This window comes from Chaetodon trifascialis, chromosome 17, assembly GCF_039877785.1.
Source record: "Chaetodon trifascialis isolate fChaTrf1 chromosome 17, fChaTrf1.hap1, whole genome shotgun sequence".
Classification (NCBI taxonomy): Eukaryota; Metazoa; Chordata; class Actinopteri; order Chaetodontiformes; family Chaetodontidae; genus Chaetodon; species Chaetodon trifascialis.
The window spans coordinates 11,439,091-11,465,132 of NC_092072.1; the positions used below are offsets into that span (position 1 = coordinate 11,439,091).

General features: G+C 43.3%; 1 protein-coding gene across 3 annotated transcripts in view; it reads left to right on the plus strand.

The window, feature by feature from the left end:
- The first annotated feature begins 1,255 nt into the window (after positions 1–1,255).
- ripor2 (RHO family interacting cell polarization regulator 2) overlaps positions 1,256–26,042 on the plus strand; it is a 65,330-nt gene continuing 40,543 nt past the window's right edge. The window contains exon 1 of one of the 3 annotated variants that reach the window (XM_070984607.1): positions 1,256–1,351. In XM_070984607.1, the coding sequence (XP_070840708.1) occupies positions 1,291–1,351 (61 nt within the window). In that variant the 5' untranslated portion in view covers positions 1,256–1,290. Of the gene's footprint in view, positions 1,352–7,949; positions 8,374–22,624; positions 22,880–26,042 lie in introns of those variants that run through there. The other 2 variants (XM_070984606.1, XM_070984608.1) reach the window with 2 other exon arrangements.

A 26,042-nucleotide genomic window follows, 5' to 3' on the forward strand; every position in this document is an offset into this window, starting at 1 on the left:
ATGAACTGCTTAGTCACAAACCTGCTCAGTAACGGCAAGGTAATTCAATGGCAGCAGCATGTAACGGTGCTTTCAGAAAGTCAAGCACATCTTCCATTTGGTCTCATGTGCTCTAACTGACCGCTCGCTGAGCTCCATCCCCCTTAAGTTTCTGTTGCCACGCGTTTCGTTCTTGCACAGCACAAGCAGTTTAATAATGGTGGCGGGTTCCCTCTCGAAATCAACAGTCATTTCTGAAACAATAGGTCCTCGAAGACAAACGCGTCTCATTTCTAGCCACCAACCATCAGTGCTGCCGGGTGAAATGACAACTGTTGCTGGTAGACTTTATCAGCTGCAGCTCAGTAAGCTAACGTTTCATTCGGTTCAGTTGGTTGAAACCTCTGTCTTAGGGTGACTTTTTATGTTTCCAGCTGTCTTCTTTTAGAGCAAGAAGGGTGCAAAAGGGTCTTAAATATGAATTTGATGGCTACACCCATGATGTCATGATTGTTTAAGGCTACAAATCAGCATCCAGTCATTCATAGTCAATCCATGTACGTTCAAATAAAGAAGGTTTTGTATTGCAGTGCAGCATTAAGTCCAGGAAAGATCTCATCTTCTTTTCATAATCCAGGCTGGTTAGTAGATTTTTACGTGTCTTTGTATGTTTATTTTTAACAAAAAAACCCCCACCACCCTCCAAAGTCTTTCAATGCTGAATATCACTTTTACTGCAGGCCCGTGCACACAGCTTCTGCCCTGGATTTATGGATGGAGTTTGACAGTAAATTACGGCTTTTGAAACAAATCCATCCTATGAAAACCTGATCAAAACATTAAAACTTTGCAGTCGTTTAATGAGATCGTCCTCCATATTGTCTCGTGCACATGCGTCTAAATTTGATACATAGGGTCAAAGACAAATGAGCAGACGAGGCTGTGGTCTGCTGATTCATTTGGTTGAGTGCCTCAGCTGCCTCTTATCTCTTCCCTCCAGGTGTAGCCGGCAGCAGCAGGCCACAACATGGGCACTGCCATCTCTGTGGTGCCAGCCTGCACAGCTGGCATGCTGCGGCTGTATTGCTGCCATTGTCTGATGCCCTCTGTGCACTCTGGGACAGAGACAGAAAGGCAAAGAGTAAACGAGCGAGAGAAAAGGATCCAATTGTGGAACAGAGAAAGGCAAAATACAATAGCGACAGGGAGAGACAGGGAGAGAGCGCAAAAATAGAAATTGGTGACAGCACAAAAGGAGTTATAAGCTTCACAGTGGCAAGAAGGCGTCTGCTGGGATTATTCTTTAACATAATGCACCGCAGAGTCAGGACATACAACCACATAAAGATGAAAAGATACCGATACACTTACAGTAGGTACAGTATATCTACCAACTTTACTTTCGCCTTTTTATCTACTTTGGTGGTTTCTTTCATCTCACCATGCCTCCCCCTGCACATTAACCGGGCAGTATATTCAAACAATTACAGGCTGCATGTTTGTGCAGGTGGTGTTTGTCTGAATAATGTGTAACTGCTGCTGCTGCTGCTGCTGCTGCTGCTGCTGCTGCTGCTGCTGCTGCTGCTGCTGCTGCTGCTGCTGCTGCTAAGAAACTATTTGAACTAAAATAATTTGAAATTCAGGACTCATTTGCACGTTCATACATTCTGATGCTCTCTTGTTTGCACAGGCTAATTTTCTGGTTAAATACCTCTGACTCCAGGTATTCATGAGGTGTTTCAATCAGCGGGTCATGCTGATTGCTCTATGTTTTATGCATAGCTCTCAGTTTTATTCATTAAAGCCATTCTCAGGTCTAAGATTTGGACAATTTAGGTTTTGCTGGCTCGTGTCTTTGGTGTGATCATGACAAGCTGTTGTTTATTGTGACTTCTTGTACAAAAGACGTCCCTCTGTGGTCTCCAGTTCATTGTTGTTGTTTATTGAAATAGGAACAGCTCTTGGTTGTGAAGAAATTGCAAAGTGTGTGAGCCTGTGTGTGTCTTTAAACTGTGTGTGTCCACATGCATGAGTATGTGGTGGATGGCACTCTGATACATTATGGTTGTCCTCCATCAGAATGAAGCCACGGCGCGTCGCACGCACACACTAACTCACACACGTGCACCTCAGATGACTCAGAGAGTGCCATGGCAAATTGGATTTACCATGCAATGCCCTCATTATTGTTACCAGGGTAACCAGGCGCCCCTTCACAATCATCCCATTTTGTCATCCTTCTTAGTGGGAGAAAAAAAGAGGCAGGGGCCTGGGGTGGAGGGAACAAAGTGGGAACGATAGGAGAAGAGAGAAGATGCCCAGAGAGGTCTCTTTCTAACCCGTCCTTTTGCTCCTCTCTGACGTTCACTCACATGAGTCTGTGGGAATTGTCAAACACAAGCTGAACTGAGGAGCTCTGGCAGAGTCGTCCAAAAAGGACATTATATTTCCGTCCTTTTCCATCACCTTAGACCCATATCTGTCTGTCATGGTTTGGCAGAGGAAGTCATGCTGACATCATGAACTTTTTCCCAGCCGTCTCCGCCTTAAACTTCCCCACCTACTCGTCTCTGCATGTATTTGACATCTCTGAGCAGTCTGGGTCTGGGGGGACATGCTGTTGCAGCATGCATTTACTCAAGTTCCCTGTACTCGGAAATCCAGTTTCCACAGGATTTATGAATTGGCTCTTTGTGTTGCAACAATATCCTGTTGTGTGGCCAGTGTGTTTTCCACTCTTCATTCATGCTCGTAATTTTTATAGTTTCATTGCCTGTTTAATTGTTTCTTTATATTTTGTTCTGTGTGTGTATCTCACACATAGATTTAACGTTATTATCATCAAGCATTATGCTTTAAAGAAAACTCAGATTAGTCATGAGGTAAAATGCTGGCGGTAAAATGCTGAACTCTGGATTTATCTATTTACTTTAGCCAAATTTAAATATATCGAGGTGAGGAAAATGCTGGAATCAGCCTGTTGGATATCTAGCAAGTATGATTTTTTTTTATTGTAGAACTTAAAATGCCCTGCAAGTTGCTAAAAAACCCAAATGTCCTGAAAAAAAAAACAAAAACATGACCTTAGTGACTCATTGGCAGCTACAGTCCTGGAGTGCAGGAAAACAGCATAAAAAACATTGATCATTTTCATACATGAGTCAGTTTAGACACAAACAAGTAAACTCTTTTCTGCTCTGACAAACTCAGAATAGCTTTTGATGATAAAAAATAGCATGATCTGAGTTGTGAAACTGTGCGCTTTTTAAATATTTCCAAGCTAATTTTCCATTTTCTCTATAATACTGCAAAAGTTAACTTGATTGAATTCTCTGTGTGCTTGGCTGTTTGTTGAGATGTTGTTGTGTCCTCCAGCCAATCCAGGAAAGCTGCCAGTACATCACGTCAGCACACCTAAATCTGTCTGCTTTTAATGAAGGCATACTGTTGTCTGACGCTAATTACATTCTCTAGTTTTCTAGTTTTTTGTGGCCATCGTAGCATCTGTGGAAGAAGCTGCATACATGCAAATTAGCTCGCACCATAGAATTAGCCCAGGATGCTAATGAGTTGCTGCTTCCATGCTAATAACGGATATTTTAGTCCACAGTAACAGTCGGCGCACTGATGCATATTGTCAGGGCCAGAGGAGCGAGTGTGTAGGAGGCTGAAGCCGCCTATTCAGTCTCCTGGGACACTCATCATCTGGCTCGATTCAGATGCCAAAGAGTTCCATTGTTTGACCCCATTCAAACAACACCATTGTACCGAGCGGGTCTGATTGTGCTTCTCTTTGCAATGCTGGAGTAACAACTGTGTGTGTTTGTGTGTGTGTGGTGTGTGTACATTCTTGTCTGTTTTGTCTGTGCAGTGTTTTGGTGCCATTGTGAGTATTATTATATGGATGAGTGTGTTTGCGTCCCAGCAGCATGCGTTTGCATTTCCCGAAGCAGGGGGTTTTCTCTGCTGGTCACAACAATGTACCCAGTCATTGAAATGCAGCAGGGCAAGTGCAGCCTGAACTTGACCCCGTTTTCTGCCACCGCTGCCTGTAGAAGAGCTCCCGGTCAGAAGTTGCTGCTGAGGGGAAAAAAAAAAGAAAAGTTGGATTTGGAACTTCCAGTGCATGCTCCATTTTTGTTGTTAATACTGTAACTCTGGGTTTAATCTCAGAAATGCTTTGCACATAAATCATGATACAGTCACCAGAACATTGGAAGATTATAGCAGCGAACAGATGGGAGTGGGACGTATCTGCATAAGCAGTGGGCTTTGCTTTGCATGTGTCAGTGTTCTGTATGTGACTGTGTTTTCTGTTTACTTGCCTGCATGACCAGTGATTCTGCGCTCCCCGCGTTGTGTTTCTAGGATCAGAGCACTAAGTCAAAGTGTCCCTGCTGTCTGCTGGGAGCCACCATATTGGTTAGAACTCAGTGTTTGCAAGTCGTTCATGTGGCTATTATCATGAAATAAACTGGTGTTGAGCCATGCCGAGATGCATGATCGTGAAGTAATTTTAGGGATAATATTATATGTATCACGCAGCATGTGGGGGGTTATTTCACTGCACATCACGCTGCACCTTCATGGGTCTGTTATGCAGTTTGTTTCACCACTTTCTGTAATTTCCTGTTGCTGCTGGGAATGCTGCTCGTTCACTTTGATCAGGAAGTTTGTAGCTGTATGATTGCCCTAGAGATGCATTAACTGTTCTCTGCCACTTCTCATTGTGGATTAGTCAAGCCTGTGTCTTTCCATACTGTCAGCAGGGTGTTTTCAAACTGCTGTCTCCCACCCTGCTCATTATGTGAAACACAGTCCAAAGCACTTGCCCTCTGCAGTTGTGCGCGCATCTGTGTGAGTGTGTTTTTGCCTTATGGCTGCAGCTCACAGCTAATGACTGTTTTTTTTTTCCAATCATTTAGTTGATTAAATGTCAGAAAATACTGAAAAACTTCCATCTCAGATTCAAGGTATCACCTACAAATCCAGTGTTTTTTCTGACTCACACGCCAAAACCCCAAAATGTTCAGTTTGCAGTCATATGAACCACAGAAAAACAACAAATCCTCCCACTAATTTTTTGTCCGTTTTGCATTAGCTGACTGCTAATTCGTTTTTTGTCAACTTGACTGGTAATTTCATCTCTTGTGTGCGCGATTCTTCTTCTCATAACAAGAGGCCGTTGCACCACTCATAAGCTAAAACTAGAGCTGTTTAGTGCAAGTACAAACAAATCTCTACCGCCTTTCTCACTGGCTGAATCAGCAGCTTTTAGCAGCAGCAGCAGCAGTGACCCACAGTACATTTCTTCCTTGTTAAAATCTCATCAAAGCAAAAGCCACAGAAACAATCATAATGTGAATACTGTTGCATATAAAAGTTGTCAACCTTGTGAAATGATTTCTATAGGCTGGTTTTTTGTATGGACCTGAATGCAAAAGCTTGGAGAGCAAACTGGATGTCCTACTTAAGTGCAGAGCAACATGAACGGTGACACATTCTGAAGTGAACTGAATCAGTGATGCAGGTACTTACAATAGCTTTTGATGATTTATAAAGAGTGATTTGCGAGAGTGTTGTGGGTTGATGTGGCCAAAGCTGTTCAGAGTCCCTGTTTTCACTTCCAGTTTCAGCCGCTGTCACAGTTTTGGTTCCTGGATCGGAACAAGAGATAACATGCGAACACATGCGCACACTCTGTCCCTGCTTCTATTCCTCACACCATCCTCCTCAGTGACCTCAGACAAATAAGAAATCCTCCCATCCTATAAACTTGCAACCATCACCATTAACCCAGCAAATTACCCAAAATAACTCTCAGTCCTCACTACATGTTCTTCGTGCGTATTCAGACCCCACATCCCACCCCCTGATAGATGTGAGGCATCTGAGTTGTCTGGACTAGCCTGAGTGAAAATGAGTTCGTCTTCAGGTTCGTTCCCTTGAGCTTTGGCCTTAAAGGGAGGCGGTGGCAGGGGAGAGGAAGTCTGAAGGAAAAGCGATAATGAATTGACTTGAAGCCTAGTTTCTATTTTGGTTGGGAATTGGTTTGTGTAAATGGGGAGTGAGTCAGAGAAACTGCACAGAGAAGACAGACAGAGACCTGGTGTGAGAAGGAGGAAGAAATTCTGTGTCTGGCTGCTTTTTCTTATTCATCTTAGAATAAATTAAAGGTCAAAAAGAGACAAGACTGCATGCTACCAGTGATTTGGGACTGGGCATGAAATACTTGAGAGGCACTGGTAAGGGGCCTCCTGGGGATGGTGCAAAACTTTTAAAAAGATGGATGAAAACTTTTTCGAAATCAAAGAGTAGAACCGCCCTGCACGGCTTGGCTGGAAAGTTCACCATGACATGTGACAAGAGTTTGGAGTTAGTTTGGTTCACAAGTTGGACCCAGTTTTTATCCAAGCAGCCCTTCACTTTGGTCCAGATTGAAATATATGCTGGATTGAAGTTGTACATTCATTCATTCATTTGTTCATCAGGCCAAAATTTAATTGGTTGAATAGGCTACTTTATACAGTTTATGGCCAGATGGCTGCAAATCTGATGACACTCCCATCAGCCTCAGCTGCACTTTGTCTATAGTGCTAACTAACAAATGTTAGCATATTACCATGCTGAACTAAGACAGTATACATAGTAAACATTATACCTGCCAAAGCGTGTTAACATTGTCAGTGTGAGTGTGTTAGCATTCAGATCGAAGCACTGGTGTGCCTAAGTACAGCCTCGCAGAGCAGCTGTCTTGTTTTTAATCTCATGGAGCAACATAGCAACCGTTGCCTCTCTCACATGTGTTGTTTTGGCAGTTTGAGACTTTTGCATCGGTTAATTACTCTACACTGAAGTCACAAAGTCAAACATTGCATTTCCTGAAGGATTTTAAATCCTTGCATGAAAATATATTGGCTGCTGCACAGCAAAGAGGATTTTTAATTAATTTACCAAGTTGCAAGTGACACAAAAAATATGAATGTATTCCTGTGACCAACCTCAACAACACCAGGCCCCCTCCCAGCTTTCGATTGTATCACATGCTCTTTAGTATGATTAAACGCTCCACAGCAACTGAGTGGATTTTGTGCCTGTCAATCACAACTATGGAAAATACAATTAATATATAAAGCTGCATAAATCTCATCATAAAACTTTTGGTGATGCATTTTACAAGACAAGCAGGGAGATATGTCATTTCTGGCTGCTATCTTTGTTTGGCAAGATTCACAGCTTGAGAAAGCCGTTCAAAATCAATTGTATTGTGCAGCAGGTGGAATTCATGATTCCAGCTGGATAGATGAGTCTTTGAGGATTCTGGATACGTCTTCAAAACAGCAATAAGTGATGCCAAACAACCTGTAGGAGTTGTTCAAAATTTGGCTCATAGTCATGCTTCAAAAACACAGATGCTTGCTGCAGCTCTGCGACTCAAATGTCAGCGTCAATGCAAAAGTCCCAAATGTAAAAACTATGATTAAAGGAGAGGTGCAAACAGAGTCTCCCTCAGTGTCTGAATCCATCTCCTCCAGAGCAGGTGGGTGTGTTTACCCTGAGCAGCACCATGGAGACTTTCAGCAGCAGACGATGACACCAGACGTTATCAGCTCTGCTGAGGCCCCCTCAATGTGGGCCAAGAGAAAAAATAGAGGGAGCAATCAGTGTGGTCCCATGAGCTGTGAAGGAATGACAAGTATAGCCAGCCTCACATCTCACACGCTGTGTCACATGCACACAAACACACACACACACACATTTTCACACCCTTTTTGCATGTCCTTCCTGGCTCAAAATACAGAATCTAAATATTCCTGTTAATCACCAGCTGCCCGAGCTGAACATAGAGAGCCATGCTGTGCATATGGACACACATACATGCACACACCACTGACCCTCCCTGTGCAGTGCACACACACATGCGCACACTTACTCATACAAGTGCTCTCCAAACAGCACACTCTCACTTCAGCTTTGCACAGGATCTTATGAAATCAGTACTGTTGCTGAAACTTAGTGAAGGTTGCTGGGAGTCCTCTCTCTCACCCACTCACACATATACACACACGCACACACTTCACCTGGCACTTATGCACTCACACACACATCCTCGTGCAGAGAGCTGAAGCTCAGCGCAGTCCCAGTCCTGTGCCTCTCGAGTGAGGAGCCTGCCGGTGATCGGACTGTCGCCTGAAGCGAAGAGGCCGAGCCGGCGTTGATTCAATTTTACAGCCCAGTCACTCTCTCTCTGAAGCTCCGATTCGTCAGCCGAGGGAGACGAGGGGGAGAGAAGAAGAAGAAGAAGAGGAGTAGTGATGGCTATGACCGACATTGCAGAGGATGACCTGGATGAGATGATGCGTGAGGAAGCGGAGGATGTCTTCTACGAGGACGGTAGGCTTGCCAAGGGTCAGTTGTAAAGTGTGAAAGCAGGCGTGGGTTTACAGGTGGGCTGCTCGAGGATCACAGCCAGGTCAGACTGGTTGGTTTGTGACTTGTGGTTGTGATCGGGGTTAAGGAGAGTGTATGGCTGAAGGGTGGCCCAGAGGGATCTCTTCAGCTGTGTAGGTGGGGTTGTTTGCTGAATGCTTGAGTTGGCTCTGATGCTTAAAAATCATCACCAAAAAATGATATAGTTGAGTGAGGAGGAAGGGAGGCATCAGCATGCCAGAAGTTAGTTAGTTTTTGAATGTTTTGAACTAAAATGTTCACATATAGCTCCTTTAAAGCATATTCTGCATTTATTACATGCAGTGATTTTTCAGTGTAATGAATCCTTAACTAATGAGAACTTCATGCTTTTTGTCTCCAGCTCCTCTTTGCAGGAGCTCTGTGCAGAGTTTGTTTATTGATTTTTCAACTTTTACCCTTTTTAGAAAGCCGAGAGGAGCCGTGCCCTCTGCAGTGTGGGCGTTCTTGTATAACAGGCAGATGTTTTTAACCAAGCATTATGCACCACAAGAAAATCTTTTCTATGTGTACTTAGTGTGAGTGTTTTTATTTCAAAACCAGCTGTAATCTTACATTCAGTGATGGGGTGACAGCATGACCTGGTTGATAATTATTCAGAGGTAGAAGAAAGGGGGGGGGGGAATGCTGTCAAGTATAATAATTGAATATTGTTCATTTTTTGCAGCTGTTTGAAAAATAATCTCTGACCATGACTGTGGAAAGGCCATTATGGATAATGACGCTTCATAGATTGCCTCGCACTTTTCATGTCACTCTTTTCTTTTTGTTTTTTGTGTTTTGTGTTTAAAAGAGTACTCCACCAATGTAGCATTGAAGTTTGGTGCAGCAGAACCAGTGATATTGTATTTTTCAGTCCATCTGGACCCCCAGTTGCCCATAATGCAACTTAACCAACAACAGTTCGGTCAGAGGTTTCGGTGCACAAGTGGGTCATTTTTGCACTCTATTCAAAGAAATGGAACATAATATACATAATTATGCTTTTTCATTAGTCTCTAATCACTTAAGAGTCATATTTTCATTACCTCAGAATGAACTCTATATCTCCAGAGGCAGCGGGTTTTCTTCCATGGAGACCCCTATGCACCGCCATGTTTCTATAGCCCTGTACAGACAAACCAAACACTGGCTCCAAAGAGCAGCTTTTATATTTTTTCATGTTTTTTTGCAAGTTTTAGGTAATCTGCAACCTCACTAAGTGCCATTCAGTCTTACACACTGGTCCTTTAAACAAAGGAGATAACACGGGCATTACTGGGCTTTAATTTTGTTGCCTTTTAGCAGAGCCAGATCAGCTATTTCCCCTGTTTCCAGTCTTCATGTTAAGCTAAGCTAACCAGCTGCACATATGTCGTAGAGTCATAGATATGTCATATTTCCCAAAATGTTGAACTATTCCTTCCTACGACTACTACTACTCTGATGAAGCACCCTCCCCCCTTTGAAACACACACACACACACACACACACGCACACACGCACACACGCACACACGCACACACACACACACACACACACACACACACACACACACACACACATCAGCGGCAAAATAGTCAGCCATACACACACAAGTGCTCTGCTACGTATTATCTTTTAAACTGCTCAGAGAAGGGTTTAATTACACACCAACTGCTTGCTTTGTACACATTAACACTTGTGTATATATATATATTTTAAGACATATTTAAGCTCCATGCACGCTCTGAGTGCTCTGCAGCAGCTCCGCTGATGATGAGTGGACCGTGAGCACGGGGATATTCCCAGATATTGCATCATTTGGTGTGTAATGTATGTTAATGCCTCCACTGACCCACTTCTGACTGAGATACACCGATGGTAATGTGACGTTCCCTTTGAACATCACAGCCAGAAGGTACGCAGCCAGCTGACTCTTCGCAGCAAACCAGCCAATCACAGCTCACAGATTCCTGCGGAGGTTGGCCAGCAGGCATCAGTGTGTTGATTCACAGACAGAGCTGAAGGTTGCAGAATATGGATCATTTATATTTTCTGTTCTAATTAGCTCTTTGGATTAGTGATGTGCATGTTTTGTGTTGAATATTCAAGTGTTTCATTCTTATTGGTGCTGAATGCAAATTTACTACCGCTGGCCTATATTCTCTCTGAATCATTAGGTTCATCATTAGAAGTGGATTTGCTCATTTCTGAGGTTTTTGAATGACAAAATTAGAATTCAGTGTTGAATGAACTCAGCTTGAAGAATAGGATGTGTGATTCTGCAACAGTCTCAAGGTGGTTCCCAACCTGGGGGTCTGAACACCACAAATTCTGATCTGAACCACGATGATCTGTACCAAACTTTGGGGCAATCAGTATTGTAGATGAATTATTGCACTGGATAAAAGAAAGCTGAGGTGTTGGTGGTGCTAAATGAAAGGTCAGGGGGTCACCAACTGCACCATGAATGCATTTCACAACAATCCATCAAACAGTTGCTGACATATTTCAATTTGAACAAAAGTAGAGAGCTGAAAAAAAAAACATTGCCATTCCTGTAGAGCCATACCGCTAGCCTGATTAAAAGGTTTGAGAACCACTGAACTTATGTAAGACTGTTTTTGAGGATGTTGGCAGTGTAGAAATTCCTTTAAAATGCAAAAAATGAAATATTAAGTCAAAGATAGAGGCCATAAAGCAAGTCCCAGACATGACACTTTGTATTACAACTACAAGCTTGACCTACATGTGACACTTCAGAGTTACTCTAATAAAAATGGAATGTATCACACGTCTTTGTTGTCATCTCTGCACAAAAGGTTGTGTACGACATGTTTGCTCCAGTTTGTCATTCTTTTCCTGCTGCGCTGTAGCACACTGAATTATGACTGGAGGAGCGCTACTTTTAGCCTGGCAGCAGAAATGTCAGAGTGCCTGAACAGGCAGCACAGCGGCAAGCTCGCTTTCTTCCTCCCCTTTTCCTGCCTCTCCTCCTCTCTCACACTCTCAGGGAGTCCACTTCAGGTCGTATGAATTAGCAAAAAGCCTCGGTTAGATGTACTCAGTGGGAACAGTGTGCTTCAGCTTCGTCCCCTGCAGAAACACGAAAAGGGATTCACAGTGGGCCTTTTGCAAGCCATGAAATTTGGAGCACATGCTGACCGGATCACATCTTTTGTATTTAGAAATGTGGTTCCCGCATACATAATGCACATTTGATTACAGAGGTCTGAGTACACGGAGGTAGTCAGTAAATAGTAGGTAGGATGATTTGAGTCCGGATTACAGGGGCTCGTCTGCTTGAAAGTGAACATCCCTGCATTATATAAATGAAAGCATGAAAGGTCATATAAATCCAGCACTTTGTTTAATTATGTATTTCTTGCAGGATATGTTTCAGTTGTGATTTTGAGAGAGGCTACTAGCAAGTGAGACGATTGGTAGCAGAGGTTGATTATGAATATGGATGGGAGAGATAGTTTAACTGCAGTCACTTCTGGAGCATGTTTCTGCACCTCTTGGTCGTGCTTATGCTCGGCAGATTTGTCATGCTGGCTCACGTCGCCTTTCCTTCTGTGTGATACACTAAAATCATGTGGCATGTTTTACAAAAAGCATGACTTTGACTGACGGTGCTCTTCAGTAAGTAACGGCTAAGCCTCCTCTCATTTGGTGAGATACTTACACAAATTTTTAGCCTTTTTGGCAGCTACTCCTTCCCTCTCACGCTCATCCCTCTTATTCTTCCTCTTCTTCTTGTTTTATACATAATGGGAATGTAGATTCGAACACATCAAATTAGTGGTTGCAACACCTGTCAATGTTAGGAGATTTACAGGAAAATGATTAAACAGGAGGACAGCAGGAGAGAGAGGTTAAATATGTGCCAATCCCAGGAAAAACAGGAGTGTTTTAAAGCCTTTCAGCTCCATGGATGGAGGCTTATCAAGAGTAACCATGGCATATATATCTTTGTGGAACACTGTTGAAGTTTTTAAATGTCATTTGTGAGTGATATGAGCACCAGACATGACATTTGTCTCCATTGTGGGGTTCCAGACCTCAAAAATTGCTGCCCACATTTGTTCAGTAATTCATGTAGATCTTGTGCAACCCCTTTTGCTTAGGGAGAAGTCTCAGAGACAGAGCTCTCAAAACCAGGGCACATCAACCCAAAACCTATGTTTGTGGCTTTTAAGGGCATGGATATACATTTTGGCTTCTCATCTGATCAGATCACTGGGATCGATAGGCCTGGTAAGATGACGGCTTTGGGTCGATTGTTCAGATACTATAAAAACAGCTTTGTTCTTAGCTTGATTGGCACACATTTGTGAGTGTGTCCAGTGTTTTTGGGGGGAGTCTAACAAGCTCAGAGGTCACAGAATTGTCTCAACATAAGACTAAAAAACATGAAACTCTCAACTTGCCCCTCATGATTACCCATGAGCCCCTGCAAAATCACCTCTGCAACAACACTCACCTGATCTGAACGATTCCATTCAGCTCTTACAGAAACTGTAGCCAAAGTCCTGAAGGGGTTTTACCCATAAGTTAACACAAACTCCGCTTTCTTCCCTCGTTATCACACTTTGCCACACTTGCACAGCCCCCTTTCTTGAAACACGTCTTAGAAGAGCAGCTTCATTGAGACCAAAATAAACACAATGGCTTCTTTAACTCCTTTTTCCTCCTTATAAGTAATTCAAAGGGCCTGATTTTGCTCTGCTAGTCTACTCATGTGATTGGCAGCGGAGCAGCAAACAGTGTGCAAAAGCAAAGTACAAGAGAGCAGTGTGTCTCGAAGGAATGCCACAGCAGAGGGGCTTTAATGATAGCAAAAATATAGTTGAGCATGAGATCGATGGTGCCGTGGTTGAAAAGGAGCGTTGATGTTTGGTGTCTAAATAAACCCGTGTTTGACTAACTGGGTCAGGTCAGAAAGTATGACAGAGCTGCTTTCAGCCACAAGTGAGAAGTTCCTAGAAATGGAGGCCTTGCAGCACTCTGAATTATATTTACGCTCCAGAACCACATAGGAAATAACTCTTCCTTTGACATGTCAGCCTTGAGAGTCTTTTGAATGTGTTGTATGTTGGTGTTCAGCACTTCTAAGGGTTTTAAACTCAAGTCCCTGTCATTTAATGCAGTTGTGACTCAGGCTGCAGTTTAAGTTTATCCACTCCGATGCAGGAATGTTTTGAATTGTTCCTGCTCTTGTGCAATAGGATGCGTTTCCACTCATCTCCTGACTGCCAATTACATGGCAAGACCGCTAATTGCTGGGCTCAACAGCTATTGTTTGTTTGTTTGGTTTTTGAAAGCATCTTCTGACACAATGGCATGTCAATCACTCAGACTTTATGAGAGTTTTCCATTCAACCACGGCCCCTCGACAGATTTTGAGAACTTCAGTGAATCCTGAGGGGCGGGTGTGTAATGGTGTGAGAGGCGCTGCACCTGAATGGAGTTAAGGCTTTAAAGAGCACCGATGTAAATACTACATTGAGCCCTCGCTCCAGATTTTGCCAAAGGGCTTCTGAGATTTAAGGTGTGAACAAATAAAGCAGAAAATGTAAGGGCATGACACAACATGCAGGCTGATTCTTGACAGTCTGAGATCTCGTTTCCACAGTGCAGGAGCTTTTCTTGCAACAGTAGAAGGGCAGCATTCCTCCTGTAATCTAAGAAACAAGGAGAGACACTAACATGAGGAAAACACATCCAGGCTGAAACTCAGCCACGCATGAAAAGTTAGGTTTTGTCAGCCTCTGGCTAACTGTACAGCCAGCTCTTTATTCACACAACATTAATCAGCTTTTTGCAGTTTTAATTATCATTAGCTGAATCCACCTAATTTCGGTAACCTGGTTTATTTGAACTAGACATAATATTAAAGGGAATTTTACATTTTCAGTTGACATTCAGTTAATGTTAGCACGGAGTTTAACTAATTCACTAGCTAACTGGGTGGCATGGTGGAACAGTGGTAACACTGTCGCCTCGTCCCGGGTTCAATTCCAGCTGTGGGCACTGGGGGGGTGTCCTCCACCATGCCTTCGGTGCCTGCTGCTCAAGGAAAGGGGCCAATCTGTGTGGAGTTTACGTGTTCTCCCTGTGTTCACCTGGGGTATCCTCACTAAAAACATGCAAGAAGATCACCACCTGACCAATGGTGACGAGAGGAACTGGTCCCCGGGCGCCACTGTCAGCTGGCAGCCCACCGCTCCTGGTCTGCCGTGGAGGAAGGACTTTCCAGGATGGGCAAGTGCGGAGAAAATAATTTCACTAAGCATGGCATGTGTACAGTCCCCCTCCTGTAACATGTGTGCTGTGATCAATAAAGTAAATCTTAATCTTAATCTTAACATTAACAGTTAGCCATAACTGACACTAAACTGACACACGGAACTGAATTCATGCATGTATCTCATGATGAAACACTCATGCTAAAGAAACAGATACGATTAAATTAGATGTATATTACAGGTTTGTTCATTACAGCCGCACAATCACAGCTGTGTGTCATTTTACAGTCATATGTTATAATCAAATCAAAGCTTCTCATTATATTATCGTGCTGATGACATTAACTGTCTCACTTGTACAGTGAAAGCTTTCAACTCTTGCCCAGAGGGTGAAACAGGGGACTCACACTCCCCACCACACACAGGGCATTAGCATGATGCACAGAGCTCAGGGAGAAGTCTGCAAGACTAGAACCAGGTCAGATTTCACAAATCCATTCAGTCTCATGTCTGGACTTGCCGTGTGTGGCAAACCCCAGGAAAATGTATCCTCCTCTGAGCCGCCATGATGCCCACTGAAGCTCAGGATGACAGTGAGCAGAGTCAGAGGGGGGTAACTTATCTGCACCATCTGACAGCTCAGTATTTACGTAGAGAGATACAAGAAACTAACTGGAAAAGCTGTTTGACAAAGAAACAGAAGGTGTTAGAGACAGCGAAAGACCATTCAACCTGCATTTCTCACTGTTACAAAGCTTGCAGATGACTTGCAGCTTAGTTTTGTTTGGCCACCTACAACTGGTAGTTATGTTACAACCCTTGACGCTACAGTTTACGTAGTTGATTGAATATGATTGGACGGCGCCACAGATGTTACTAGCAACCTTTTTCACTCTGGTCTTTATTCATGCAATCCTATTTAGTCAAATCACAAGCTTGAAACTCACTGGTAGTTGCTAAGACTTTATACTACCTAAAGTTTACACACAGATTTTGTGACTTAGCTGGTGCAACCCAGTCCATACGAGAATCGATATATGATATATATGATATATATATATATACACAAACCAAACACAGCTACAGCTGCGTAGACTCTATTAGCTCGTCTACATATCCCGTGTCTCCTGTGTCATAGTCTCACCATGAATAATTCGATCAATGTTTACTGCCGTCTGTCAACTTCAGCTCAACTTTCATACCACACAAATACAGTAACCCCCTCCTCCGCACTCTGCCAAAGAGGTCACTGCTAAAGGTTGGAGAATGATCTAAAACTGATTTGATCTTCTTGCCCTACTATAACACACACACATGCGCTGACCCACTCCTCTGCAACCTCGCACACACACATAAGCATTGTCTTCCATCCTCAGCATCCACACGCTGACAGTCCACCCACATGCTGTCTGGCCACAGATGTCGTCTCTGTCCACAGCGTTACAGCACACTGAGAAACATGGCAGTACTGTAGTTGGTGCATCAGTGGCCTCTCTGTGTTGGGAATAGCTCTGACCTGAGGGGACCTACTGTAGCTGGAATATTACCGCTCCACATCTCCCTCTTCCTGCTTCTGACAGTTGCCTCCACTGACCTACTTTTAGCAACAGACTCAAACTACTATTATTTTCTCTAGTTCTCACTTAAAGAGGAGAGAACGAATAAAAGGGAAGGCTCAAAGAGGGGAAAACATTCTTTGCATTTTCAGGTGAATTTTTAATGGGGCGACATTCAATAAACCGGTTGATTCAAGAGAAATCTTGCATTCTTTGCAGACACAAGTGTAAACTCGTCCCCATTGTTTAGTCACAGATGTTTACATGTGGCATACATCTGCTGCTAACCTTTCCTTTACCATCCCCATGTGGTTACCATGACAATCTGTGCTGCGGGCAAGACTGGCGTGGAAGGTTTACACTTAGTGGTTTGGAGCTGCTCTCACAATGAGGTAACCCTGTTTAAAACATGAAACGTAACAGGCCACCCATGACTCTTCATTGAAGGGTAACCTGGTGGCAGTTTGGAGATCATGATTTGCTCCTCATTGGGTTGCTGTTAACAAGGGTATTATTATTTTTAGAAATTGGTGACACACACCAATAGTTATGACCAGTGGCAGACTCAGGATGTCTTCGGGGCAGAGGTGACTAAAATAAAAAAGAGAAAGTTGCAATGCATTTACAATGAAACACTTCCAAATCCCAGTTAAGATTAAAAAAAATGCTTTATTATGTGACTCAGATTTAAAGTATAACTACTGCACCTCTGTATTAAATCCCAGAAGGCACTGCATCGTGTTTTCTTGCATATTGGAAAACTCTAGAGAGCACTTTATCATGTTTTATCACTGCCCTGAAACCCCTCAACTCCACCAGCGGCTGAGATCCATTAATGCCAAATCATAAATTTCAGAAGCACATCTTCTTCTTGTGAAATGAGCCCAGAATTTAAATTAGATTTATTAACTCTCCTTTAGCTCTGCTTTGGTCTCCACCAGCTCCTATAAATATCTCGAATAACCTTCAATGGATTTATCAACACTTTTGTTGCTGAAAACAGGCTGATTAGTGTGGAACAAGCCCGAAAACAAAAATAATGAACTAAAGTAGGCTTAAAAGTGCTGCAGACATCAGGGGGACTGCAGAGCCGCCTGATAGTCCTCAGTGGGTTTGTCTGTATGAATGGGCTCTATCACATTACCTACAATCATTTGAACCATTGCTGAAATTAAAAAAGTGCAGCTTTAAAATATGTAACTCATCAGAAACCTATTTAAAAACCATTACAGAAGGAGGCCCATGAGGCGCCTCCAAGACCCTCAGGGGAGACACTCTACCTGTAATAAGCAACCTGTCATTATAGACCAAAGGAGCAACAGCATGGAGCCGTGCCACGGGGCAGCATGCAGCCTGTAATTGGTTCACCTCTGCAGAGACACACAGGATAATATTTGCACAGACATATAGAAGCTTTTACTGTATCATTTAGGAAGCAACACAGACCTGTGTGTTCAGAGCTGCATAAGCACAGACAGTAAACTGTTTCTTTATGACCTCCTATAAGCAGAAACTAAAGTTGACAATGTCCGAATTTTACTCGGATTCATGTTCATTTACAGCTATGGAAGTGCAACGAGTCAGCCTGAACAGGGCTAGTAACTGGAGAAGAGGCAGCATTTTCCTCTGATATTTCAGTGCCACACACTCTCGCTCTGACACACACACCATCAGCTGTGCCTGTACATCCCTTAGACTTGACCTTCCTGCCCTCCAGTCATGTGGCCTCTCTGACTCATCCTGGTTTAGCTGCCAAAGAGTGTCAGGCAGACACGGTGAAAATGTTTAACGAAAAAGAAAATGAGTGAAGATTTTGGGATAAAGCAGAGAAGAATCGGAGGTAGAAAGAGTGTTTCAATGCCGCGCTACATGCGGAGCAGGAGATCGATGGTGGTGTTCAGGAGCAGCAGTTGTGGCTCGTACAGAAGGAAAGGAACTACTCTGCTGGGAGGTCAGTGGGGGTTGGTGTCATTCATACTGTCTGCGTATGAGTAGGTATGTGAATGGGCACATATCCATACCATTTATATACAGTAACTCTAGCGATCTATGGGTACGGTTTATGTAGCTGGTTGAACAGAGAGCTGCGAACAGATCTGAGTGGGTCCTGAATATTCTGCACAAGTCACAAAGTGAAAATTTCCATGAAGCCTTCCGACTAAAATATGTGTCTTTCAGCTTGGAAAGGTGTGTTTTTTAAGTGCAGCATAAATCCAAGAGAGACTGAGCTTGAGCGCATCAGAGATGGAGGAAGGAAAGCAGTGACAATCATTGCAAACTCACTTTATTTCGGTGAAGCATATCCTCTCTGAAATTACCTTTTTTTTTTATCCTTGATGTCTTGAGTGAGCTTGATATTTTGGAATCATCTGCCATTGTGTTCTTAGTTACAGTGGTTACAAGTGGGATGCAAGAATATAGAACTTCCAACAGATGTTGTTGTTATAGAGTTTTAAGTTACAATAGAAGTATTTACCCAGCGAGGAGATAAAAGCATTTTTCCTTTCATTTCATGGTGATTTTAAATGTATCTTTGTTTAATTTCTTTGGACAATAATGGAGTACAACAGGAAAGATGGACAATACAGAACTGCCATTAAAGTTATGATCTTGAGTCAGTATAATGGACAGTGTTACTTTGTTCATGCCTCTGTGACTGTATGTGAGCCAAAGTGAAAATATATGCTTCCTGAGAAAATTCTTGAGAGGATTAGAGCCAACAATGCAGATTAAGCCAATGCTAAATTACCTGTTGCTGGGATTTTGATTGGCAATAGCTATAAATAGCTGGTTATGTACTGTACATGTGTGCATGTGTGTGTTTAGCTGTAGGTTTAACTGTGTATGGTGTTCTCTTCGTGTGTGTGTGCGCTGGTTCTTCAGTAAATATAGCTGCTAGTCAGGGGCTGTTGATGACAGCCATAATTACAGGCTGAGCTGTTCAGCAGCTGAGAGTCCAGGAGGAAGAGAGAGAGGGGTGTATGTGTGTCTGTGTGTGTGTGCGCGCGCACATGTGCATGTGTGCGTGCATGCGTGTGTGTTAGCGGTAGCTGAGGGGCTTATGGAAACCCTACAGAGTTCCCTGAACGTGTTCCACTGAGCATTTCATAATGAAATGTAGGGAGAAAAGTAGGATGCTGAGTGAGACAAAGACATGTCTGAGAGCGGTTTTACATTTTTTAGAAAATAATGTTTGACATCAAAATTGAAGTATCACTCCCCAAAGACCATTTAAGATTGGCCCAATCAGGGCTGCAGTTAGAGAGAGATACTGGGAATGAAACAGACTGGCATTGGTCGAGGTGTGTTAGTGAATATACTTGGCAGCCTCGTGGGAAAACTCGCTGACAGCAGAACATGTGGAGCTGCTGCTGCTGATTCTTTGAACTTTAAGGGAAAAAACTCTCAAAAGTAGACGACCATGATGTTGGGTTTGGCTCAAAGGTGTGGTTAAACATTTTGGGAAATACGCTTATTTGCTTTCTGGCACTTTGATGAGAAGATTGATACCACTTTCCACTTAATGTTCGTTTATTTCTCTTTACTTGCTTCTCTCTCCATCATCATCTGTTTCTCTGCTCTCAGCTTTCAGTCTGACTCTTTTCCTCCGTACATTAAATGTCCAACACCACAGCTGGATTCCCAGCATCGAGTCCATCTCTGTCCATTTAGCTGTTATGACAGCTCATCTCATCGTTCCCCAACCAGCAGCCCTCTGAAGACAGCTGTCTTGTTGTTTCTTCTTGACTGAGCGTGAATGTTCATTCTTGACCTTAGATATTCAGTTTAAAAACGATCGTAAGGTCTCTTTCCAGAGGTTTGAGCTACATGTTGTGGTCAGCAGATGGAGTAAATGCAGTATGGAGCTTTTTCTTGACCCTTTATGTCCCTCCAGTATCTGACAACAGCTAAATTCGCAGCACTGAAGCCATTTGCGCCAATTTATAAGGCTTTTATGTTCTTTGCCACCTTTTAGCAACAACCCTCAGAGAAAAGCTTTCTAGTTGCTGCTTTTATTTTTTTAGGGTTGAGGTTGACAGTTTTGTTGCCACATCCGTACACTAAGAAGTGAAAAATCCCTGAACCTTTCCTTTAAGATTAATCATATCAGCGAGTCATTATGAAATCCCTTCCTCTCCTAATACTAAACTGATGGATTAAAAGGGACAAGCCATTTTCTGCTCCCTTTGCTTCTTGGAAGGGCGAGCTGAATTGGATTTGTATGGACTCAGCGGAACAGCATATCCACTTATGAAGGCCAATTACGCTGGCAGGAGCACTTCAAGACTTGTCACTCTACATAATACCAAGCTGTCCCACAGAAATGTATTTTCCCTCGTCCCTCAAATAGCGGCATCTGTGTGTTTCACGCTGTTTACGTCTCCTAAAGGTGGAGGTGTTTGTCTTTTTCATGGTTCCCTTCCATGTAATTCAATTTGTTTATTGCTTGCTGTCCAGGAGAAAGCAATCGCTGTAAACCCACTTGAGGCGAACGGGTTGAAAAGGTAATTTTGAAAAAGCCCCTGTTGTTAAGCTGCGTAATCGCAGATAATCACACCATCATTTTCACAACCTGCCAATACATTTATGAGGACAAATAAAACTTCTTTTATGTGCTGGTGAAGAGCTGCAGGAGGAGGCGGGTTGTACTGTACCTCTGCAAAGGTTGGATTTAATGTCCAAGTGAACATGAAAGGTCTAAATTTAAATTCACGAGGCTGAAAAGGTATCAGCTCTCTCTCCTAAAAATGGCCCTGCTGCTGTCCAGGGTACAAGGGCAAAGAGAAATGTTCAAGACAGTTCATAAGGTGACACCTGGTTAAAGAGACCAGAGAAGGACCAGCTAACGCTCATAGCAATACAACACAGAATACAATGTATGTGTGCGCAGGTCTGCAGAAAATACAGAGGTCATATCCATAATTTAAAGGCCTTTCAGTTTAGCTTTTCATCAATCACAAAGATTAGTGCAAACATATCTTTATACAACTTATTAATGTGAATGTGAGCACTCGTGAACACTCATATAGTGGATTCATTGTCAAAGATCTCTTTCTATAAGACAAGCTTATGAGATCAGGTATGAATGACCAAACCATATTAGTTCATACTGTACTTGGTTAAATTCTTTGGTAAGTAACCACATTTAAATTGGCATTAGACAAGTTTTAACTAATCATTAAGAAGTAAATGTTGATTGCACAATGTAATGACACCATTGGCATTCACACCCTGTAAGCCTTGCTTTCTCTATAGAATTTTGTTTGCCACCAGGTATGACCTCCCAGAAATGAAGGCCAGTCTGGCTGGTCCAATTCTATCTGCTTTCATTTCTCTGTTATTGGATAAATGAATAAAAGAAATTCATGCCTTTTCTCCTAATATATTACTCTACTCCCCCTCCACCCCGACACCAAACCCTGCTCTAGTTACCTGTTTGCTCGAGGCAATGCTCAAACTAAGTGATAGCGTCGTGTAAAATTACAACCTCTTCAGTAAACATGTGCCTTTCTCCTCTCTTTTTATCTAAGTGAGTTGGGGGCAGAGTTGAAAGGTCTGTCTGTTCCCACTTTAATCACATCAATCAAAAAAACAAAGTGACTATGAGTGTGTGTGTGTGTGTGTGTGTGTGTGTGTGTGTGTATTTCTGCTCGTCAAAGACAGAGATAGAGTGAGAAAGAGGACACCCATAGCAGGCTCAGGGGCAGCCGGGCGGACCCTAAAACAAAACAAACCAAAAAAAACCCAAAAACGCAGAAGTACCGTCTTGGATGTTCCTGTCGGGGATAAAACATGATTAAGTGTCCTCTACAGTGGTCCAGAGTGCAAGAAGACATGATGAAGTGTCTCTAGGGTGTCCTTCCAGTAGAGAAAAAGCCATGAGGGGCCATATAAGCTGTTTCATGTCTTTCTGCTTGCTGGTAACCCATTGTGTGCAGCTGATGCCCTTTTTATTTTTGTTGCCCCTATCCCTCAGACGCCTGAGTCCACCACTATCCAAAGGCGTTGCAGGTCCAAGATCTGATATTATGTCTTCATTATTTCCTTGTGGAAAAAATATGTTTATTGTAATCTCTCATGTCCTTTGGTTTTGCATGGTACTGCAGACCTAAAACTCAGTCCAATAAAGTTCATTTCATTTTATTTCATTTTGAGACACAAACAGACAAAGAGAGAGGGACATACGCCAGGCTTTAGTCATGCTTCCATGGCGCGCGCACCTGTACCCTCACGAACGTGCAACCACACCACACTCGCATACACGCACGCGCACACGCGCAGGGGAGCGTTGGAGCATGAAACACACCGACCCCGCCCTCCCCGTGACATCCTCCGCTTCTCATTGGCTAGCCGTTGTTCAGGAGGAGCGCAGCAAACACAAACTGGAATGTGTGTGTGAGGGGGCTCAGTGTTTGCTCTGGACGGTCGTTGCGTCGAACATCAGCAGGCAACAAACGTCGAACAGCCATCGGTCGTACGGCCAGCTGGTCCATTCCTGTGGGACTGAGAGATTATTTATTTTGATCCACGTCGCGAAGAGCAGCGAGAGTTCTGCGTTAAAAGCGAAGACGCGCTTTTTCTTCCATTTACGCATGGATGGAGGGGCGCAGGTAGACGGACAGAGACGCCACTGAGGAGCCGCTCTTGAGAAGTTTTGCCGAGGTAAGTTGAAGCATCGTCAGGTGCAACTGCATTTAGGCTAAAAACGGTCGATGTCATGGGCTTGTGAGGTGCGCTCAAGCAGAGAAAAGTCCTGTGTGTGGTTGGGAAGCTTGTTCTCCAGGGCAGTAGGTTAGTGGATCAGTGCCTGAACTGATGTCACCGAGGGTGCATCATCGTTCAATTAACCCACAGAAACCTCCGATATGTTCATTTTTAAGTCGAGTTTTCTTGACACAAATCGCTGTTCAGAGCATCATTCAGATGATTCACATCTCTCAATGCTCCATATCTGTCTTATATAACTAAAGAAATTCAACTTCAAAATAGCAAAGCTGTGAATTGCAGATATTTGGACTTTTTAAATGTGTGTTTTGTGTGTCAGACCTTTTGACAGATGATGGGGTGTGAGTAATGTCTGGCCTTGAAGGCTCTTGTGTTGTTCTGGAGACACGTGATGTAAGTTTAAATGGGGGCTGAATGCTTTTGTGAAGCTTCTGTCACTGTGTGTGTGTGTGTGTGTGTGTGTGTGTGTGTGTGTGTGTGTGTGTGTGTGTGTGTGTGTGCGTGCGTGTGCGTGCATGAGGGTGTGCACTCTGATGAGACAGAGTGCAAAGGGACACGCGCTGGTGACGCGCATGTTGAAACGTGAGAGAATGAAGTCAGTGATTTTACAAATGCCCCTCCAGGTTTGTTGAGGATGGAGGTCAAAGGGCATCGGTCTTTTGTCATCTGTTGCACACTGATACCACCCACAGTGGATCCTCCAGCTGAACCAGAGCAGATAAACATGGCAGAAGAAGTGAAGAAAAACAGTTTGTGAGATGAGCAGCCTTGACTGTTCTGTCAGGAGATGTCTCCAGTTGTTAGCTTTCTACCTGCCAGATGGTCTGCAAATCACCTTTTTTTCCTGCTTTCAGCGCCTTAAAAACACCCTGCCTACCCAGAGATACGTGTCGATTCCTTGATATTTTCAAAAAACATCTTCCTTTTCAAAGCCTGCCAACTCTGCTGACGTTATCATTTCAGCTGCACGTCCTTCAAGTTGATCAAAAGCAACAATTTGTCAAGCTGTCCCCCAAGTCCTCAGTTCTCAGCCATCTCCAATACGCTTGGAAATAAAAACAAAACGACAGGAAAATCTTGTGCCCAAATAACCATGCAGCTTGCGGCGATGCTTTCCCCCTCGGCTGTTCATGCTGTTTCTGCAAGAAAAAAAAAAAGGGCAGTTTTTTTCAGGGCTAAATGCTCTTTCAGTGCAGCGCCAGGCTGACTTTGATATGGTTAAGTGGAAGTGCTTTGCTTCCCTGCCAGTCTGTTTGGGCCATGGTTAAGCTGTTTGAAGGGGGCTGGAGACGAGGGGGTAGCGTGTTTGTGCCAAGCCGAGACGAGGCTGCAGGGATGCAGGACCAGCGTCTGTTCCCAGACTCTCACACACAAGCTCGCCCTCACCTTCCCTCTACTTTACCCCAGCCGGCTTTTCATTCCCTGCATCTGCTCCCTCGGCCTCAGCCCTCTTTCTTCCCTCTTTCTTTTCTCTCTTTCTCCTCCGTCTTTCACTTTCTCAGTCTCACCCATGCGGGGACAAGCACACACATCACATGCACTCATTTCCTCCTCTTTCTCTCCGAAGCCTCATTAAAGGAATTATGACTGTGTGGTTTGGAGGCAATTCAGACGCTCTGTCTTTTATTTGGGTTTTTCCTCAAACCACTAAAACACAACACTGTAATACATATGTGAACCGAATGTCAGCATCACCTGAACGAACAGCTTAGAGCTGCAGTTAAAGATCATTTTAATAATCAATTATTCCGGCAACCATTTTCTTGATTGATTGTCTGTGAAATATCTGAAAATAATGAAAAAAGCCTGTTACAGTGACATCTTCTCATGTCTAAGTGGAAGTCCAAAGACAACGAAAAGCAGAAAATCCTCACATTTTAGACCTGAGAAAGTTTAACATCTTTACATGGAAAATGATCAAATATCACAAATGTTGCTCACTAATCAGCCTCCTGATTAATCAACTAATCATAGTAGCTCCAGCTTGTAGAATTACCCTCAAAGCAGTGCATGATTGACCAATTAGAAGTAAAAACATCACATAGCAGATACCTTAAAGCTTGTCTGGTCAAGGCTTGTCAACTTCACAGCCCGTTTAAACAGACTGGTGAATGTTTCTTTAGTGCAATGACTTTTTCTCGGTGGTATCATGTGATTTGGTTCAATAAACTGTCTTGTTCAGAGACATAGTTTAGAGAGCTTCAAGGAAAATCATTATGAATGTCTCATGAACTTTTAAGCTTTGCTTAGCGGTCGTGCCAGTCAGCCCACCACTTTGGCCTTTGACTTAGAGATTTGTGCTTTCCCTTATCAGCTTCATTGATTTTTGTAAATATCTGCTTTTTCTGAATTTGGAATGCTCCAGAAACACCTGTCTGGATCATTCCACAGGTAAACAGGCTCATTGGTAACAGGTGATGAGGGGCAACGCAGAAAGGCTCAGTTGTTCACAAGCAAGGATGGAGCGAGGCTCACCACTTTGTGAACACATTATTCGATAAAGGAGCTCAGGAACACTTTGTAAAACTGTTGTTCGTTAACTAACTCACTCATAACATTATAGCTTCTAAAATGCTAGCACTGTCTCTGTGAGCACTGTGTTAGCAGCCGCCACAAGGACTTTGGTGCTTTAAAGTCTATCGGTGTCTCACACTTGGATCACTTGACCTTTCCTTTCCTCTAGAACACCCACTTGCACTTCTTTGGGAAAGTTGCCTGCCTGTGTGCAAGTGTGTGGGCGGCTGTGTGCATGTGTTGCATGCACCTACTGTACACATGTCTTTCCATCTGTGAGCGTATGTGTGGCTTTTGGGGGAAACTGTTGGCCTTGCATTCTTACAGGAGGAGCGCCTCCTTAAAGTTTTCACAGCTGATAGTTATTTCATAAGGCGTGTAGGCTGGAGAAAATTAAAGTGCTCCACTGGGACGGGCAGAGAAGTGATTTCACTTGGAGGCCTTCGCCGCTCTGGATGCACCGTGAGAGTGAAATGATAAAGATGACTTAAATAATGAAGTAAAATCTCCTGCTGAGTTTCCATGATCCAGACTTCCAATTTTAACTCAACCCTCGGTCTGCTTCTGGAAGCTGCTTTTATATAAC